Source organism: Neodiprion fabricii, chromosome 3 (assembly GCF_021155785.1).
Source record: "Neodiprion fabricii isolate iyNeoFabr1 chromosome 3, iyNeoFabr1.1, whole genome shotgun sequence".
NCBI classification, from domain to species: Eukaryota; Metazoa; Arthropoda; class Insecta; order Hymenoptera; family Diprionidae; genus Neodiprion; species Neodiprion fabricii.
In genome coordinates this window covers 17387766-17406472 of record NC_060241.1, presented here as the reverse complement: position 1 = coordinate 17406472, position 18707 = coordinate 17387766, and the positions used below count along the sequence as shown (strand labels likewise).

The 18707-nt window shown below is 33.7% G+C and overlaps 1 protein-coding gene across 6 annotated transcripts; it reads left to right on the top strand.

Moving 5' to 3' along the window:
- The first annotated feature begins 350 nt into the window (after nucleotides 1–350).
- Nucleotides 351–14777, top strand: LOC124177378 (WD repeat-containing protein 26). Of its 6 annotated transcripts, XM_046559701.1 has the most exons (12): nucleotides 351–467; nucleotides 541–803; nucleotides 1692–1928; nucleotides 4370–4529; nucleotides 4632–4802; nucleotides 4909–5082; nucleotides 5344–5529; nucleotides 8193–8459; nucleotides 8636–8781; nucleotides 9032–9240; nucleotides 9528–9722; nucleotides 10938–14777. In XM_046559701.1, the coding sequence occupies exons 2-12, from the start codon at nucleotides 790–792 to the stop codon at nucleotides 10991–10993; spliced, it is 1815 nt and encodes a 604-aa protein (XP_046415657.1). In that variant the 5' UTR covers nucleotides 351–467; nucleotides 541–789; the 3' UTR covers nucleotides 10994–14777. The 6 variants fall into 6 exon arrangements, with proteins under 6 accessions (XP_046415657.1, XP_046415662.1, XP_046415661.1 ...); XM_046559706.1 differs by having other exon boundaries at nucleotides 374–803; nucleotides 9528–9702; nucleotides 10941–14777; XM_046559705.1 differs by having other exon boundaries at nucleotides 374–803; nucleotides 9528–9702.
- Nucleotides 14778–18707: the final 3930 nt, after the last annotated feature.

Genomic DNA, 18707 nt, shown 5'->3' with positions numbered 1-18707 from the left:
TCTTTGGCGTCATTGTTGCGTTACACAAAACTTTTTCTGGATATTTGTATTCGGCATTGCACGTAGGATTGCGCTGGCCGTGGTGTTTTCGCATCAGGGATGCGTAGACGTCGATTATAGCCGAAATAAGTGACATTTCACACAATCGGTAAGGACTGACTGTATCAGAATCCTGACCAACTGAATCCAGATTGAAAAGAATAGCACATTCTCTCAAGGGATAAGAAAGTGGGTACAAACCAGCGCTACGATCCGTTTCACCCGCCTTTGCCTGTACCTTACCAGCGTCATCTAGCGGCATGAATATTCGTCAAACAAGCAGTAAGCAGACCACGAAGCTCGCTCTGCTGCGAAATATGGAAGCTCGAACAGCTAGCGGGGCCACCTAACCGCCTCCCAGAACGACTGTCGAGTAGGAGAGTGACGTGAACGACGATCTAAACAAGTATCAGCTGGTGGCAGTCATTGTTCGTAACTTCGTGTCCGTTTTGGCAGGCGTACAAGAATCCTAATTCTTCTTTTTTTCCCATCGCTGTACAGCCCCGCTGGTGCAGCATCGCGCAGGAAAGGGGGCAAATTGCAATTTTCGTACAATCGTGGCTCCGTGCTTTGCCCCACCAACGAAACGAGCGATAATAATTGTGTGAAAAACGGGGTGGTACGTGAACAAGCCTGGCCTCGAGCGGCGAGTCGGACGACGGTGGACTCGCTCCGCCACCGCGCAAAAGGTCCCGTAGTTCTCTCTCGGCTACCGTAAGACCAGCGGACGAGCTCCACTCCAGCCTAGAGATGGAAAATTTTCGGTAATCGTCGTCGCCTCGCCGACTGCCCCGCTCGTTCATCGTCCATTAATTTTCGTTTCAAGTTTCATCCCTGTTCGCTCACTACTACTCTCCACGTAATATTATCAGTATTAAACTTTTGACAAGTAACCTACTTTTTTTTATGACATGGCACAAAATTTCTTACCCTACAGTTTTCACTCCCATCAATCCTACTCCGCAAGCTTGGCCTATAAATCGGTTTCTATTCTTGATATACAATGACCAAAGATATGCACTCTCCGACTACCGTTAACAGGGTCTAACCTGTGCAGTTGTCATTCTGTCCGATGAGAAGGCTTTGTCGTTCGATACCCACTAATTTCAAATGTAAACCTCTAAGTTATCTTCGCAAACTTGTCAATGCCTGAAATGATTCATGAAAATTGCGACACTTCACGCTGCGAAAACGAAAAATTACACCCCACATATTTCTCCTAACATTTTTTTCTATTTGAAGTTGCTGTAGCATCATTGCATTACAACATTGCATTGAATTTGTTAACTAACATTCAACAATCGACAGTTAGACGTCTGTGATAAATTACGTGTTACTTGAAGACAAAGAAAATATGTATGATCCAAGTCTCTTTGTTTCGTGGTGGAAGTTTACAATTGGATAATAAAAGCTGTATCATTCTGCGAAAACTTGTCAGCAATATGCGCAAATTCACATTCATTTAAAATCATGTTGACTAATTAATTTCGCAAAATAATTTGTGGCCATATCAAAATCGCGATGCTTACAAATTGTGCCTATTAAATTACTTAATTTGTAGATCTTAAAATCTGGTCAAAAGAAACTTGACCATTGCCGATATAACAAAAGACCTTTTGCATGGTAAATATTATTTCATGTTAATTTTGCAGCACCATGCAGCAGGCATCTAATGGTGTATCTGCGCCGCCCGGGCCTCAGCAAAACGGAGCTTCCGCAGACTCTGGAGGCCCACATAGTAACGGCAACATAACACTAGGACCTGACAGTGATCTAAATAGTATGAATAGAGAGGCAAACAGAGCTTCGGAGACGCCAAAAGTTATGGACAAAACAAATCAAGACATTGTACGACTGATTGGTCAACATCTGAAGACAGTTGGACTTGAGTATGTTCATTTTTTTATGATAGTTTTGTCTTGCTTGAAAAGCAGTTTACAAGATCATCATTTGCCCTGCTGATTTACTCCTAAATATCTGGACACAAAGAATACTTATTATAAAGTATATAATGCTTATTCAGCTTAGACGTTTCTGCACTAATTCCAATGATTCTGATATTCTTAGAGAATTTACTTTCCTAATCATAAAACTTGAGGAACCCCTTGAATTTGCGTTTATTAGTAATTCTATAATTTTATGAAACAATAGACAAGTTGAATTCACAATTATTCTGGCAATAGTGCAAAGTAGCCAAGATAGTTGAAAACAAAACTAATCATCTTTAACGTCATACAGAAACCGTGTCATATTGGCAATACAGCAATTTCGTGAATATTCGAATTAAATTTATATTTATTCATTTCAGTTCAAAGCTGTTATTTCTATCTATTGCATCATCCTGAAACCTAAAATTTAAAGTTATTTAATCTGCCTGTATAGAATATTATCTATCGATTGATTACTTAATAATTGGCTTGCATTCTAAACATTGTAAGGTACTTAAAAAACCATAAGATTGACGTCGTAACATTAACACAACAAAATATCTACATTAATTTCAGTTGCTTTAACTGTTTAAGGTTAAAAGGATGGCTAAAAAGAATGATTCACTCAAATAATAATTGTATGCTCATGATTTTTCACCATCCAGTGTACCTTCAATGGTTGCAGTGACGGAATTTCTTTCACCTATTCTACTTGTTATATTAACACTAGAAGCTTCAACTTCTTAGAACACCAGACGCACTAAAATTGGTACAGAAACAGTTGGTGTAATAAAGTATTATTTACCCTTTATTGTCCCCACTGTATATCGTTATTGCTCGTATTAATCAAATATTGCTTGCTGTCAGTTAGCAAACAAAAACAAACAAGTTTGATAATAGTCAACACTGCATGATATTATTTTTGCTAATACCACTTGAAATAATATAGTATTTTTTCATATGTAGATTCATAAAGATTCTAGTTTTGCTAATTGCAATGCATCGCAAAATATTTGCTTGGATTCTAGAGTGTAGTATTAACAAATTTCAAGACAACTTGCCAGTTGTTAAAACAAAATAATTTTTCAGATCAGTATATAGTACTTTACTTTATCCATTGCATTATGATTTGTAGATAAGTTTGAGATTTTGGTGAGAATCCAGAGTAAGAAACCATACAAATTTTTAATTATATGATACGTGTTTCCTTTAACTAAAAACTTTTTGATCTATTTTGTAAATGAATGTTAGTAAGGTTGTATAAAAATAGAACATTTTCTGTCTGACAAAAAATGATAATGTAGTGTGTTTTATTATTTGCACTGAAATATATTGGACAAAAGTAATTAACTACTGATTCAACAGACTCAGGTATGAATGTTTCTCTGCAACTAGACCATCAGCCTTTTTTGGTATTTCATCTTCACCAAACTTCTTCTTCCAAATTAAAAAAAAAATTGCACCAGATTTAAAAGTTTTGAACTTCTTCCATTTGTCATCAAAATGATTCTGCAATTTTGTTTTCGCCAATATTCAGTGGGAAATGTAGTATGTATTTATAGTCATCATTAATTGCTCACCATCTATCAGAACAATAAGGCCACTTCTTGAATAACATTGTCAATGAAGAAAAAACATGTTTGTTCCGTATCATAGAAACTTATCAATATTGAAGGACATGTTTCCTCAGATTCTTCTTCCGACTTGTCTGTATTTACACCAAGAAGTGTTCTGCTGCAGACATATCTGTGTTGCATTTTATTATTAGATGGAAGAAGGTTAATTATAGTATCAAGTCTATAGTGAATACCTTTCTGTTATACGTATATTATAACATCAAGACGATTTCAATGTGTGAATTGGACCATATATACCAATGATAAATTTTAATTCAATGTTACATGGTTCTTTGTGTTATTCTTAACCAAATTTCAACTTTCACAAGTGACAATTTAACAACGACAGACTGGTTTCCCCACTCATCATTGCTTGCCGTTATTTTGTACATTTACAAGCAGTTTTATTGAAATGGAATGTCAAGTTTGAATATTTGGACATCTACTAGTCTTGCTCTGAAGCAATGTTACATCTTACGATACATATACTTAGTGATTTTCAAATGATGCAACAAAATGAAAAATTATTATTTATGAATTAGCTATCAATCTCGTCATACATGATCAAAATCATAAATATAATCCTAATTAAAGGAGAATTATTTGTTAGATACACCTTCTTTAAACATGCACTGATTGATTCCCAATAGTCATTTTCAGTCCTTTCTTTTTCTGAAAAAAAAAAAAAAAGGCCTTGAAATGTTTCCAATGCTTGCCAGAATCAGTTGTAACGCACAATTGTATTCGTTTCTGTAAGCTTTAATATTGTCGCATAATCGTTTTTAGTCGTACAGCCGATCTGCTCATGCAAGAGTCCGGATGTCGCCTTGATCATCCTTCTGCAGCAAAATTCAGGCAACATGTAATGGATGGTGATTGGAATAAAGCAGATCATGACCTTAATGAACTGAAGTCGTTTCTACATGGATCCAGTCAGAGTCTTGTGGTGGGAACATTGTTATTTAATGACGTAGTAAAAACCTAATCTTGTCAATTTACTCAATCTACAAGTGCCTAATATACTGAATTCTACCTTACTTTTATTTAGGAAATGAAGTTTTTGCTGCTAGAACAAAAATACCTCGAATATTTGGAGGAGGGTTTGGTTTTAGAAGCTTTACAAGTTCTACGTAACGAACTCACTCCTCTTGGACATAATACTGGGCGTGTTCATCAGCTCTCAGCTTTTATGATGTGCAGTGGACGCGATGAACTACAGGTAAAAATATAAAACACGTTGAACAAAGTACAAATCTAAGAACACTAATGTTGTCTTTGCCGTATACTATTCTCAGGCTCTTTTCTGTATGTGTGTTTTGTTACAGACACGGGCTGGTTGGGACGGTAAAGGTCCAGCCTCCAGAGCTGCCTTAATGGACCGACTGCAAAGGTATCTACCACCTTCTGTTATGCTTCCGCCACGTCGCTTGCACTCGCTGCTCTGCCAAGCTGTGGAAATGCAAAATCAACAATGTACATACCACATTACTCAGACACAGGTAATTAACATAACTAAAATAGAATTTATTTCAAAAGTTACTGAATGTGTAAAATAAGACTTTGAATACAATGCGATCATCAAATTTACGTGAATCACAACAAAAATCCAGACATTTGTAAGTATATATTGAAAGAATCAATGTTAATTGACCTTTGGACAAGTGTTAAAAAATAATTTACATATTTTTCTGGCACATCTTCAAACGAAAAGACCAAAAATCGTGTGTTAACGAGCTATCATCGTGACTTATTTCGTTTAGACAAATTTAGAGAGTGTGTCTCTACTGGTGGACCACAACTGCAGTAAGGAACAATTCCCATGTCACACAACTCAGGTACTTAATGACCACTGTGACGAAGTATGGTACTGCAAGTTCTCCCCAGATGGTCTTAAGCTTGCCACTGGTTCCAAAGACACAACCGTCAATGTATGGGATGTTTGTCCCGTAAGTAAAACATAGATTTTCACGGCACTTGGGTATATCCGAATGCATATAGAGACTGAATCATATTACACAGTATATTGTACCCGTCATCTGATTAATAACAGCGTTTGGTGGGTTGAGTTTACTTGACTAGATTTTAAACAAACTTATAATACCACCAAACCAGTAATAGATATTTCTTTTAAGGAGGTACATCCGATGAGATTTTGTTTTAAAGATTTTTTACTTGAACTTCAAAGTGTTAAGAGTATTGTATTTAATTTTATGTTGCAATGTGACTAATTCTGAAAGTTATGAGTAAGTTACTAAAGCAGTCCGCTTTTCATCAGGTCGGAGTACAATTTCAGACCACTTGTTCTTGAAATTTCGTTTAAAGATTGTACCATTTGTTTCAAAAGGAACACGTAACTCAGTTTGTCATCTACTGTGCAGCAGTGAGCGTGACTCGTGATTTTGTGTGATGTGATAATTTGAAAGACTCGAATGAAATTATGGATTGTTGATAAAGAGAATTATCCTGAAGTACAAAATTCCAAGAGAATTACAACGTCAACAGAAATTTGGAATAGCCAATCAAAAACAAAAATTGACATAAAATAACTGCGAAATGCATGTGATTTTGAAACAAGCATGAACCACAATATTAAATACATTCAGCTATATTTCATAGCAGTTTTCTTATTTATTAGTCAACACATGAAATTAACAGAAGTTAAAATTCCGTATCCGACGTGTGAGGTCAAAAGTGTACCGACATATCTTAACATATGAAGCTCAAATGAAATACATACAAAATTTATTTTTGCTATATGATTGATGGGCGTTGGATTGAGAAAAAATTTTGTGGACTCTGAGATCTAACAATACCAATGTTTCAGTCAACCGACGATGTAATTGACAAACACATATTAGCTGCTTTTGAGTGAATACATGATGTGATTTCATCGACAAGTGCGCAGGAAGAAAAAAAAATATCAGCAGAGGCAATAAGTCATATAAATAAACGGATTAGCTGTACTTAAAAATGGCACATGGTGTAAACGAAGAGTTATACAGAATTGTCAAAAAAAAGTGTGTTGGACGCAGCTGAAAGCGCACTGGTATGAAGCTTCCAATTTACAAAAAGAAACCAACAAGACTTGGAGTACAAGGAAAATTAACATAGAAATGGATCGACACAAATACTATGTAATACAATTTCACAATAAGATGAAAAAGTGATTCTGTGCAAAAGATGAAAGCTTTTTTGTGGTTATCTTTTTTTACATGACTCTTCGGAGAGCGTTTCGTGGTATTTACAGCGGCAAGCAAAGACTGCAGATACATTGAAAAGCTATCGCCATAAATTTACTCTTCATCTAAATTTTGCTGAAACTTTTCCAGTGATTCTATGAATTTATTACAATGCTGCATTGGACGACATACTCAAAATACAAATAAGACCTTCAACTACAACGATTGGTGGATAGCACACAAAACAGATCATATGTGCAAATATTGTCAACTTTGACACTAACATTGCAGCACATTTGTTAGACTTGGAAACTAAATGCTATCTTCAAGTTGTGGACACCTCGGGTATCAATGTTCAGTGGAACTCTGAACGGTACTGCGAGGTGAAGGATGCAGAATGCATTTGTAAAGTTGACTTTGGAGCGCAGAACGTTTCGTGTAACCAAGTTGCTCAGCACAAACAATCAAATTACTACTGAAAATGCTGCGAGCCTAGCCGAGGAATGATTTTGTAACCTTGGAATCGCTGACTAAGGTAAGGTAAGGTAAGGTAAGGTAAAAAAAATGGCTTAATTTTCTTACACATCAATGTCTGTATAACTCCTGATTTTTTGAACATGTAGTTTTCAAAACTAGTGACTATGTTATCCTGACGGCTTAATCTTTACTACAAATTGAAGACAATGTTTTTCGACAGTCGATGTTATTACCAATGATCCTAAAGATTCTTGCAATTTAATGAAAATTTGAAAATTTTTGACCAAATATCGAACCCAAAATACAACTAGTTGTCAATTTGTTGAAATTTTAATTTAAAGAAAAGGAAGAATGCTGACTGTATAATTTTTTAATTCGGATTTTGTGTTTCAGATCAGCTAACAATGAGGAATAATGGTTACCGCAGACTATGAGAGACGATTAGCCTTGACTGGCAAAAAAAACAATTCTTTTTGTAAACAAAATTTGTAAACGTACCTTGATGCACCTACATTTTAATACAAAAAATTAAAATTTAATTCTACACATTGTATTAAATGAATAGTTGTAGAGTATATATTCCCAAAATTAACCCATTTATTACCAGATATCTGCTCGGATCTACCTCCTTAGATGAACGCATTTGTTTGTTACATATGTTACACTGCATATTATGAACTTAATACACGTACTAGAGCTCATTGTAATGAACTGAAAATGAATATCTTTATTATGGCTGACTATATAACACGAGTCATGAAGAGCCACTAAGTTACATCTAATCTATGAAAACTTTCGCCGCTATATTCACTTCATTATATTTCAAAGTATCAATGCTCGGTATGAATAAAACTGTAATCGAATTACACCACAACAATTCGAATTGCGGAATTTTTGTCAGAAAATTATGAAGGATTGAATTTTTCTATGTATAAAATATTACTATATTATAGGACACCTTAACTGTGACGCATAGAAAGACTCTGGAAGGACACTCTTACGGAGTGGCACTAATTGCGTGGAGCCCCGACAGCAGTCATTTAATTGCTTGCGGACCTGAAGATTGCCCTGAACTTTGGCTTTGGAGTGTCGAAACACCTGACTGTGAACTTCGAGTGAAGTTGACTCAAAGCCCAGAGGATTCCTTGACTGCATGCGCCTGGCATCGTGATGCCAATAAATTTGTTACTGGAGGGCTGCGAGGTCAATTTTATCAATGTGTAAGTTTCAACATTCTTTTAATTTGCTCACAAATTTAAAAAATCGGAATAAGATTTTTAACATGCATCATGAGAGTTCTTAACTACCTGATCACTTTGGTCGTGCCTGTGTTTGTTGTATCTTTCAAACTGCAACGCACTATTGTATTTATCATAACTTCTACGTTTGTTTACAGGATATGGAAGGCAATGTTATCGACTCATGGGAAGGTGTTCGAGTAAAGTGTTTATGGTGCAAAAGTGATGGAAAAACTGTTCTAGCAGCTGATTCACATTACCGCATACGTGGCTATAACTTCGACGATCTGTGCGACTTCACAGTGTAAGTATCATCATAAGTATCCGTCCAATTGGCATTTAACAACTCTTTATTGGCACAATACTTGATCAGCATACTAATTTATTGCACTTGTTATACTTACCATTTATTTCTTGCGTTAAACTTTACCTCAGTTTCTAAAAAATGAACGATCATGACCATCTTCGGTGGTTTTTCTTTCTTAGAAATATGCTTACACATTGCTTAATGACCAATATTGGTATCCAAGTAAGAAATAAAAACATCCTTATAGACTGCAAGAAGACCATCCGGTAATGTCCTTCAGTGTGAATAAGTCTGACCGACTTGCTCTACTGAATGTAGCGAACCAAGGCGTTCATCTCTGGGATCTGCAAGATCGTTGCCTTGTAAGGAGGTTCCAAGGTGTCACGCAAGGACATTTTACAATACACAGCTGCTTTGGTGGTATTAATCAAGATTTTGTTGCCTCTGGAAGCGAAGGTTTGTTGATGGTGAATTAAAAATCCCAAAATTGTGCAAATCGAGTAAAAATTACAATTCGGGAAAATCACGAATAACGATGCCAAGGGTTTTGCAAAATGTTCAGATTTCAATTTCATATTAAATTTACATTTATTAGTATGTAGAATTAATATGCAAATATGATTTATTGTCAGTGAAAGTAACACCTTTCAAGTGCAATAATTCGTACAAATATTTTCGAAATTCAGACAAAAATTATAACTAGCCTATTGAAGCATTTATTTACTGTCAACTAATGATTGTAGATAACAAAGTCTACGTTTGGCACATAAAGAGAGAATCACCTATAGCTACACTGGTAGGCCATAGTAGAACCGTTAACTGCGTATCTTGGAATCCTGTCTATCATCAAATGATGGCTTCTGTTTCCGATGACTGTACGGTACGGATATGGGGGCCCCGACCCTCTACCCCAGAAAGGTCAGATAGTGTGAAGACTGGTGAGTCCAGATGAGCTTGAGGAACTTTTCTAATTACTTTCTAATTAAGTAGTCATTAGCGTATCTGAGAAAAGTACGAAGCACAAGCTCGTTTATCCATGTATCGTATATCTGCTTTGTAAATAATCTGTGCTTCCTGACGAAAAGAAAAGAAAGAGTCGAAGTACATAATCAACCTGAGAACTAATTCTGATTGAATTCGAAGTGTCTGTAATAGCTGACCCTAAAAACGGGTCACAGTGAATTTTAAACAGGCCAGTTTCTAAGTCGGCTTCAAATGAATTTAATAAAAATAATCTGTACCTGCGTAGTCAACATTTAAAAAATTCGCAAATCATATGAATCCAAGCTGTATTATCAATACCAGCTGATGAAACTTTTGGAGGCGCCTGCAACAATGAGTCAATGCCTGAAAAAGTGGGTGATTTTGGGAATTTATAACTCGACAATCTAATATACAATTTGATCAGAGTTTATTTCAATTAAAAGGATGCCCACCGAGCTACATCAACATTTTTTTTATTAGAATAAATTAATAGGTAGTATTGGTGTCAACAATTACGTCAACCATTTTGTTTGGTGAGACTTTTTGTGGTACCCACGCTATCTCAAAAACAGCTTAATCGATGTACCCCACTCGAACTAAGTAATTGGTTTTCGATGTAAAAATTCGCAAAATGCACCCACTCTTTCAGCTATCTACTCGTCGTACCTCCTCAATTAAATGAAAATCAAAGGTATAGTCATATCAAATATTGCATCAGGAGTCATGAAATTTTTTTCAACCGGTATCTACTGACAATATACATTAGATGCATATAAATTTTAGATTCTTCTAACGCTAACTGAAGTCGGAGAAAAAGAATGACTCAAAAAAACCAACAAATCAGTGTTATTCAGATAAGAAACAACTTGTGCTTACAGGTGCCAATTTGTAATTTGAATACAGAGTTGCTCTCTGGCACAGATTTTCATTTATCAGTTTGAAGCCAATTTGGACAATTTTCTCGGATAAAATTCAGACAAGCCCATTTTAAGGACCAACAAAATATATCCATATCTTCTAAGTTAGCTTTTGATTAACGTCACAACTCGAGCAGCAAATATGTACGAGATCATTGCTCCGTTAAATTGCGTGGATATACAGTTGGTTTTCATCTAGTGATGCTTTCACGTGACTCGTCAATTAATATCGTGACCCATTTGATTTTTTAGCAGCGCCGGAAAGTAGTTCATCAAATGGCAGTGGATGGCACGAGATGGTGTCGTAGCGGTTCAATGTAGACTGTGATTCCCATAACCCTGTGGTGTTCAAAAGACTGCCCTGTTGACCCTATACCTTGAAAATGAATAATTCGATAATCTGCTCTACTATATCCTGATCTATCACAGCTCTGGAGACAACCGCGGGCCTGATATAAACAGCGCTTAACGCTCAATTGATTTGCATAAGCCAGTATCCTCAAACGGGTAATAATCATGTAACATTTCGCATAATTAGTGCATTCAAGTATACGCACTCTACAGTCCAACCATACTACATTTCGCAATTATTTCGGCAAAAAGCACTTTCAACGCCTATTGATTTGCCGAATTTTCGCGTCATGTTAACTCACACCGAAATGCCACTAAGCTCGTAATAGCAAACGCTCATTTATATAAGTACTGTTACGTTCAACACGATCTACAAATAAAGTGTTTTGTGCCTGGCCATTGGATGTACTGTATTGGTTAGTGGGTACAAATTTTAATTCATAGACATTGATATCCATTCAACTGCTGTAATAAATTTTTTCATTAAATTATCTCGAGTCGTGAGAAACATTAGTTTACCTCCATTTTGGCATTAAATTATCTACTAATTCCTTGAAAATTTGATTGCTCATCTACGTCGCTGCCGAATATTGAACATCAACTTGCGAGAAATCCAAACATCATGTCTTACAATTAGATACTGGTCTTCTAAATTTGACTTAAAAATAAGTGTATATTCAAATTTTTAGAGATGGGGAACTGTCAGTCTGGCTGCAAAAAGCATTATCTATCTGGAGCGTATTGATAAAGACAATCCGTTGATAATGCTGTGCCAAATTAATTTGATTAAACGATAATGAATTCTTAATAATTAGTGATGATGATGATGTATAAGTGAAAATAGGGGCATGTGTGATAATAATTTTTCAATACAAACAAAGCTATTACGTCATCTTAACTTTTGTAGATTATAGAAGAAGTAATGCAAAATCTCAAAATCCACCCTAACTGATTGCACTAGATGCAATTGTGGAAGAAAAATGTTCCCACTGACCTGAAATATACATACTTCATTGATTTACATTTCATGAAGTTATTTCACATGATGATCACAACATGCAAGTTCAATGTTGGGCAAACTCTTAAACCAAATATGATCTCATCAAATGTCACCAACAGCAAATTGAAAATAAAATGTGATATACGTTTTGAATTTGCCTGATTTCATAAAGACTCAGATTACTTTAACTCTTGTGTTTCCAAGTTATACAACAATCCACGTGTAAGGTACTAGATAATTTTGTTTACATTTCCTTCAAGTACCCTCGTATAAAATGTTTTCAATTATCGATATATCCACATATGTCTAATATATGTACATACATGTATATAAACATATATCTAATAGATGTACATGTGTACTGTGTAATAAATACCTTGGAATTCTCAATCCGTTTTCGATGCAAAGTACAAAATGTTGCCAAGGAGAACAATCTCCCCGTCAACATCTATGTTACAACCATTCTGATGAAAATGCAAATTTATCTTATCAGAAAATGATGTAATTCTTCGAGTTGTTTATCACGAATACCAAAAAAAAAACATTGAACAGCAAATACTTGTTTCTGTGAAGAAATTTGAGGATACAAAACTTGTGGCTATTGATGAGATTATGTGTGGTAAAATTTTCAATACATTAGTTATCATTCGGAGTGATAATAACTCGTGAATGAAATTATTTATACATACGTATATGTATAGGTGTGCTTTAATATCAATGAAAAATACAATAAAAAATTGAGCCCAACTTGACACGTTTTTACTAAATTTTATCTAAAAAAAAATGTATCGAACCAGCATGACACCTGTTTTTTTGCACTGAAAATGTACCCTACCTGCAACCCTGACTCGCGGCTATCCACGTCACATTTTGACCTACTAATTTTCATGGCCTAATCCAATGATTCTAAAAATTCGACAAATGGTTGTTGCCTGTAGTGTACGATGTCGCAGCAAGCCTGAATAATTTTGGTATCCACATAATCTAAGAGCATTGGAATTGAGAGATGCACTTAAGCCTTAGGGTAAGACTCAGAGAAAAAGAAAAAGAAATAATTATACACATGTACATATATATATACACTCATATGTAAGTATATGTATACATATGTATGTATATACATGAGGGTGTTATAAAAAAAAAAAAAATTTTATCTTCGTAATAGGTTCAGAAGTTTTGTTCAGGCATAAATATATGCCTGTTGAAATTTGAGGTCTTAATATTAACATTAAGAGGATTTCTATTTTCCATAAGAATAACACTGGATAAATGGTTTTTGCTCCTTCTGATTTTTATAACTAGCTAACGATGTGTTGTACAGGAAATTCACAGACACATTTTTGTAAAGAATTGAACACTCTACAAGAAGGGTTCGTTAGCATTTTATGATAAATCTAGTCTTTTAAAAGTTATTTGAGGTCAAAAATTATTTTAGGTGTGTAATAATTTTTGAAAGAGTAGATTCATCGTAAAATGACGACAGACCCTTTTTATAGAGGATTCAATTCTTTACAAAAATATGTCTGTGAATTTCCTGTATGTCACATCGTTAGCTAGTTATAAAAATCAGAAGGAGCAAAAACCATTTATACCGTGTTATTCTTATAGAAAATAAAAAAAGCGCGATGCGCAACCTCTTATTGTTAATATTAATTGTTCAAATTTTAACGGGCATATTTTTATACCTACACGAAACTATTGAACCTGTTTCGAAGTAAAAAAGAGTTTTTTCTTTTAAACACCCCAATATGCATATAGGTATAATAAATGTATAATATTTAACGGAATAGATCGAGCATAACACATTGTAGTAAATAATAAAAATCGTCAACTCTCGAACATCTTTGGCGAGAAACAATTGGAATGGATGTCTGTAAGTACACCTTCGATTAAACTGACGTCCTTAGTTCATTTATATCACAATGCAAGTAAGGCGATTACAATCTTAAAGCGGAGTCTTATATGCCAGTGTACGTGAATATCACCGGATAAGAGCATATGAAAAATTATTCCACATTAGAAATATAAACACTATACCTATATTCTAAAATGCGTCAACAGAAAATATCAAACGATCAGTTGAAATAAATTATTGGTTTTAACTGGTCATTTTGAACTGTCAAATCTATCGTATTTATAATGATAGTCGATATTTGATAATAATATTGATAGATCGTTGCAGGTGTCATTATTTTTGCCATCCAACAATTTGTATAAATTGAAAAAAATATTGTATGTAGATAAAACGTGGTGGCCAAACCTACGAATTTTAATGCGACATTTATTATATACTAGACCAAAACCACGTCTCGTCACATTTTTTAATAGATGTTTATTGAATAAATTATAACGTCTAGAGAATTTGACACTGGTTCAACCCTGCGAATCAAATGATTAAAGTAAGAGAAGAAACAATAACTGAACATCTGATCCACAACATTGTTTTAGGATTAGTAAAAATAACATATGTACACACACCTACACACACACACACATATATATATATATACACGTTTAAGAAGAGTGAGAATCTAATGTTGTGTTATATTTTCGACATGTTTTTGTGATGTCCATAACGGCACGTACTATTTTTATTCTTTTTAAAACCGATATTTAATCAGAAGAAACTTTTTTAATCTTTATTATATTAAGATGTGTCAAAAATAAATTTTTCTGGCCAGCTAATATTTCCTGCTGTAACAAGTAACTTAAAAGAATAAACTTCAACTATTAATCCCAAATCGAAAAGTGTGTTGATATTCTTTTAATAAATTAGCAACAGTATCTATGGTACTTTAGGCTAGAAATCGAAAGTTTGTGAACTTGATTTGTTTCTGTTGATATTATCGTCGGTGATGACAGTATTGTTATAATAGCTATTACCGAAATCATTGCAGTTACTATCGATATATATTAAAGTGGCGTTGTGAGTGGGTTTGCGATAAAAAAAATTTAGACAAATAAAAAATGTTAGATGATACTGCATGTTAAAAATCAGGTATTTACAAATTCAGACACACTTGTATGTGGGGCATTCCATGTCAACTCAACCAATGATATTCCTTCGCCATTTTTGATTTGCTTCAGAATTTTTCGTATGGTTCGCTGGTCACAAAATAGGACTTCTTATTTTTTACAAAGTTTATGTTTTTACGATTATTCAAAACTATCTAAAAATTGACATTTTTTTTAAAACCTCAATAAATTCTCAAAAATCTTATATTCTGACATCCGTTCCATGATGGGATTATTTTTTGTTCTATTTTTTTCTAGCACTTTAAACATTTTGACTAAACAAAACACCATGTTTCAACATTCCGAAAATCTTCAAGAATTACAAAAAATTCTGCCTTCTTGCAGCAAAAGAATCAAAATTGAAAACGAAAATTTTGGTAATTATTTGAGAGTTTTCGAAATGTGGAAACATGGTGTCTTGTGTGTTCAAAATGTTTAAAGCGCTAGAAAAAATTGGACGAAAAAATGACCCCATTATGGAACGGGTGTCAAAATGATCGGGACGAAAAATAAGGCTTTCGAGAATTTGTTGAGACTTTTAAAAAATGACAACTTTTAGATAAGTTTGAATAATCATAAAAAATTAAAAAGCGCTTTTTCGTGACCGGCGAACTATATGAAAAATCCTGAAGTAAATAAAAAATGGTGAGGGAAAATCGTTAGTCGAGTTGACGTGGAATCCCCCATATGTATACATATTCTGTATTCACTAAGCAATAAGGTATATTATCACATCACATAACTAAGAATAGAAATGCTTCTGTGTGAACAAAAAGCAGTAAGCTGTCCAATACTACCAATACTAACTTAAATGGTAAGATAAACATATTCATTACAGATGAACCAGTGCTATAATTTCAATTCTTGTCTACCTTGTGGTGCATCTTGGTCATCTTAGTAGTAATTTGTAAACTAATAATCTTGATAGAAATTTCCAAAAACTATTTTGTACAGAAGTGTATTATTCTCTTTAATACTCCCATCTAAATATTATCCATTGTATATTTTACTGCTAATGCTTGTAGTATCTGTACTAAATATAAGTATCGCATAAGTACACCAAATGTCGTCTTACCAAACTAAAATTATGCCTTAAGCAAGTACATGAAAACGTCCCCTGGTTGAGAGAGAGGAAGAAAAAGATGTTTCATAATTACAAGACTCCGTAATGCGGAGGATGAAAGAAATAACGCTCGGAATTTGGAATTCATTTAATATTTATTGCCATATATTTGTTGCTTGTAAATTGAGTACTCGTAAATGAATCTGTGATTACAGATTACTCCTTAAACGATGTTTATAGCAGCAACTAATGTTAATGCACATGTAATGCTGACATGAAAACATTAGAATTATAGAAATTATCGACTTGTGCAATACGTCTACTCAGGAATAACATAATGAATGTAATCATCATCAGTAATATGTTAAACATCAGAGAAATATTACGAATTCCAAGAATAAGAAGAACTTTATTAAAGTGTATGGTCTTGCTTTGTCAAAAACTGTTTGTTAGAGGCTCATGGAATCAAACGCATATGCCAGTGCGTGTATTGGAAATTATCGGTTCAGTCGAAAGAGATCAGAATTTTAAGTCTTAGGTTGCACTATAAAATTTGCATCATGAATTTTTGTTACAAACAAAAATATAATTCTAAGAATAATTCTAATACAGTTAAATTTACGAATTCGTTGTAATTCCAATCTTCATTTTCAATTTCCTTTGAACTTAGTGTAGCTAATTACAATTAAAACCATCATAAATTAATTTAATCAAAGTATTTAGAAATTTTCCGTTTAAGAAAATGACTTACACAGGCTTAGTTTACAAGAGCCTAATTAAAGAATTTACAATTCATTGAAAAAAAAATTGATCTCATTTTCGATCAGAGCTCCAAATTTTCGTTACTTTGTCTGGATTTTTGTAAAGAAAAATTATGAAAATAAAAAGTGGCGTATTTTGAGAATCTTGAATTTCTTTTAATTGAATTTAAATTGTGTTTACATTGAAAAATTTCCCACCGCCGTTCAGTGATTCAAAAAATTTGAGTGAAAACGAATGTCTCAAGTCTTAGTCGTTTTATTTCCAGAGCAACCAGTCATGAGAAAAAAAAGTATCATAACTTCTGAGATGATAATTCTTAAAAAATTTTGTTAATTACTTATTCAAAATCAAAGACTGCCAAAAACACTTTGGGGAAGTCTTACATTGAAAAATGTTACGCAAAACAAAATTTTCAGTGGAATGTGAGATTTGAAATTTTACAACCTTTTAACATAATGGAAAATTATCTTTATACTCTATTGAACAAAATGCTTTGAATATTTACATAGAATATAGCACGTCAAGGAATTAACAATTTCTTAGACGTTTGCCAGTGGATGGTTCCTGGAAAGTTAAATTATTCTACCAAATGATTCCTCAAATATTGTGGAGTTTCTCAAGATATTTAAAATCAAATTATTTGGTTGGCAAAATTGTTGTATCTGTTGTTAGCGAAGTTAAACCAGAAGTTTTTCTTTCTATGTCTCGAAAGCAAGGCAAGAAACTTTGAAATCTTTTCGTAAAAAACCTCACTCCGTGTGTACTGCTGGCGTATATACAAGATAAAACAATAACCCAAGAAAAAAACTGATGTATTTCACGTGGAATGTTCTGTAGCTAACATCTAAATATCACATAATGTTGGTTGTTTAGATAGTCTTTACAAGACATTATTATAGAATCAATAAGATACAATAAATATATTTCGGTTTTAAATCCTTCATCAGAGCTGGTAGGACAAGTTCAATGAAGTGCTTTAGGTTTAAGATTGAGAATTAAATTGAGTTTTTTGTAGAATTAAACGTCGCCTTTTTATTCCAAGCAATGTTTTCAAGCAATTTCATATCTTTCAGGTGTAACTTGAAATTATAAAACAGCTAACAAGACTGGAAGAAAGATTCTGTAATTAAATCTTTTAAAAATCAATAAATGTCTAATGCACCATTTTATCAATTTCCTATTTAAGTTGCAAGTTCTACATCAATACTGAAACCATTTCATTTATTCACACTAATTAATACAGCTAAATGAAGAATTGATCGTGTAGATTAAAATATTTCACTTTTTTATGTGAACCTGATTTGTAAATGTTGTAAAATAAGAAAGAAAAGGTATGTTCAATTGTAACGGTAATATTTCGAATATTCTCATATTTAGGGAATGAGTGCAATCAGTTATAATACAAATTCTGACCATTTTTTTTAGTTCGTATACGTTTAAGTATATGCACATATTTCTAGACACTTCTAGAATTTATTTGTCTGTTAATTTGCAAGTCGAGATATCGTGACCATGGTGTGGCAATATCTGCAACCGATCAAGTTATTATTATTTGCGTTTAAGTAGAAGTTCAGACACTTTCGTAGTTTTGGCATAGAATTTTTAGTAAATTATCGTATTTCTCTTGAAATATTGTACTTTTCGTAGATTATCGTCGCTTTTAATACATTAAGTGTACCCTGGTGAAAATTTCTACTACTACGAATTTTTACAGAAATTGATCCATTTTGTGCTGTTTAGTACAAAATTGTAAATGTGCATAGTTTTTCATGAGAAATTATTAATTTTCTTGCAAAATTGTAATGCATTGTTTACTGAAAATATAAATCGT